This window comes from Cephus cinctus, unplaced genomic scaffold (genome assembly GCF_000341935.2).
Source record: "Cephus cinctus unplaced genomic scaffold, Ccin1 Ccin1_scaffold0685, whole genome shotgun sequence".
Taxonomy (NCBI): domain Eukaryota; kingdom Metazoa; phylum Arthropoda; class Insecta; order Hymenoptera; family Cephidae; genus Cephus; species Cephus cinctus.
This window is the reverse complement of record NW_014333309.1, coordinates 18,530-20,891: the sequence shown is the minus strand read 5'-3', so window position 1 is coordinate 20,891 and position 2,362 is coordinate 18,530. Positions and strand designations below refer to the sequence as shown.

The following is a 2,362-nucleotide window of genomic DNA, read 5'->3' as shown; positions in this document are numbered from 1 at the left end:
GAACGGAGTGAAAAAATTGTAAAGTTGCGAAATTTTAACCGCTTAACTACAGTGTAAATAGAGAGAGTTAGGCCTGATCGCAATCAACTCGCGATAGCTTTTTTCGTACCATTGAACTTTTCTTGAAAAAATAGAGACGGATTCTTTGAAGTATTTCGCGTCGATCAATACCGAAATCATCAACTTTTGGGGATTTCTGAGCAAAATATTTCAACGTAAAGATAGAAAATCGCGTCAAAATTTATTCCGAGTAAGTGCCTGCAACGCCGGACTTTCAAGCCTGAAGGGAGGGGCGGAATACATGGGAGTGAGCACTACTCATGCATATCCGCGCCAAATTTAAAAGAGCATACGTACCACTATAGAACCGAATATTCATTAGAATACCTAATAAATACTTATTTCCCTTTTTTCATAAATTCTTCTTTTAGTTAATTATTTTATAAATATTTTCCTCATTTTTTTCAATTTAATAATATGTAAAAAAGTAAAATCCCATAGGTATTATCAAATATCTATATTTTCTGTATGCTCTACATTTATCACATTAATAATACTTTTCATAAAATATATTATATTATTTATAGTTCTCAAATCTTTGGTCACGTTAGGTTTGCCGTTGACTGATTCTGATAAAAGCGCAATAACACCTGGTTCGCCTTCATCAATGAATACCTCAATGAACTTATCATATGTAATAGAAGCCTCTATGAATTTATCACACATTTGTTTTGAAATCACGTTGTGCAGTGGGCCTAATGTTGTTGTTGTCAGCACCGCATTACGCTTTTTTTTGTCTTTTTCGAGCAAAAATACTTGGATGCTCTGGTTTTTGTCAATAAAAGTAGTATCACTTATTTTAAAATATTCGACTAGTTTCTCCAATATTTGTACATCCTCAATTGCGTTGTGTGCTTCATCTGTCGACACATCAGTCAGAAATTCTTTGGCTAAATCGACTTGACTTGTTTTGGTATGCCTGTTCAATAAACTGCGAAAAATCGGAAGCGTGTCCCTGAAACCAATTACAATTTTCTGAAAGGTAGGCATCATACCTGTCTCAGCCATTGCTTTAATGAGGCGAGGCTTATCAAAATTACAATTATGTGCGACTAGTAAACACGGCTTACCTAAAGAGCCAAGAAAATTATGGAATTTGCGCATCACACAATTCAGTGGTTGCGTTTCCACTCTCTTGCCATAATAAAATAATTCACCACAATTGCTTGTAAGACTGTGAACCTCACTGGTTTTAGGAGTAATCACCGTTGAGGGAGTCACATATTTATTAAAATATGAACTGCTGCAGCCTGCAGCGATTTACAAAATTCCAGCAATACTTTCGAACCCTGTTGTTTCGAGATCAAAAGGAATAAATTTTGGAGGTCCATTAGCCATTGAAATTTCATTGTTGTTATCCTGGTGCTCTTGTAATGGCTCGATCATATTGCTAGTAGCCGATTGATTCAATAAACCCATACCGGATTCATATGTTGAACCTTCTACCTTTTCTTTTTTATTCCTCAAAGTCGTTCGATATTTTTTCGAAAGATTTCGTCGAGCTTTGAACGCAACTGTTGCTACTTTTTGTTTACGATTTCGCGCGAGTCTTTATCGTTCATCAACATATGCATTCATATTAGGACCAGGTGTCAATTTTAATTCCAGTAATACTTCAATTAAGCATCGGTTCCCAAGATTTTTACTCGCAATAGCAAGGGCAACACGATGATGAAGCGAGGCTGTCAAGCCATAGAATCGCGATTTGGGAGCTTTGCTAACAATTATGGCATTCAAGTTCTCATTAGGCTGACTCGAGCTTGCAGTGACGAATTTATCAACATTTTCTGCTAATTTGTTGAAGAATTTGGACAAATCTTCATACAAAGCCAAATTCTTCAGACCTCCAGGTATCATTGAATGGTTGTAGTTTTCTTTGTCTCTCTCGAAATTGCACCAGTCTCCACAGCGCTGATGGTTGTTGAAAGAATGATCTACTATTTGCTTTATCGTCTCCTTCATGGCATCTTTATCATTCTTATTCTGAGCAACTGCGTATGTAAAACATCTGTGCAGGTGAATGATGGCATTTTTCTTCAGTTCAAGATGATTTTTACTCATAGACCATAAAACTTTTTTAACATTCTTTGAAGCGTGATTAGTGTCAGAAAATTTGATGATTTGATGATGGGATTCTTAGCGCACTGCAGAAATGGTTGAGCTGTCATCGTCCCCAACGAGAACTCCGATTTCAATCTTGGCTTCCTTGAGAATGGTGCTGTGAGCAACTAAGTCTACTGCGAGAGCTGGCTCCATGTTCTTCGCACTCCCTGCAGAGTTTATTTTACTTTTATGGTCGCTG

At 36.9% G+C, this 2,362-nt stretch overlaps 1 protein-coding gene across 1 annotated transcript; it reads right to left on the bottom strand.

The window, feature by feature from the left end:
* Positions 1 to 1,611: 1,611 nt before the first annotated feature.
* On the bottom strand, positions 1,612 to 2,316 carry LOC107269652. The gene is made up of 2 exons (XM_015743762.1): positions 2,206 to 2,316; positions 1,612 to 2,145 (listed from the first exon to the last, which is right to left on the bottom strand). Exons 1-2 carry the CDS (start codon positions 2,314 to 2,316, stop codon positions 1,612 to 1,614), a joined length of 645 nt encoding a protein of 214 aa, XP_015599248.1.
* Between the last annotated feature and the right edge of the window lie 46 nt (positions 2,317 to 2,362).

Coding starts and splice junctions, on each gene's coding strand:
- LOC107269652 (XM_015743762.1), bottom strand. CDS start 2,316: ATGGAGCCAGCTCTCGCAGTAGACTTAGTTGCTCACAGCACCATTCTC. Junction 2,146..2,205: donor ACAGCTCAACCATTTCTGCA/GTGCGCTAAGAA, acceptor CACGCTTCAAAG/AATGTTAAAAAAGTTTTATG.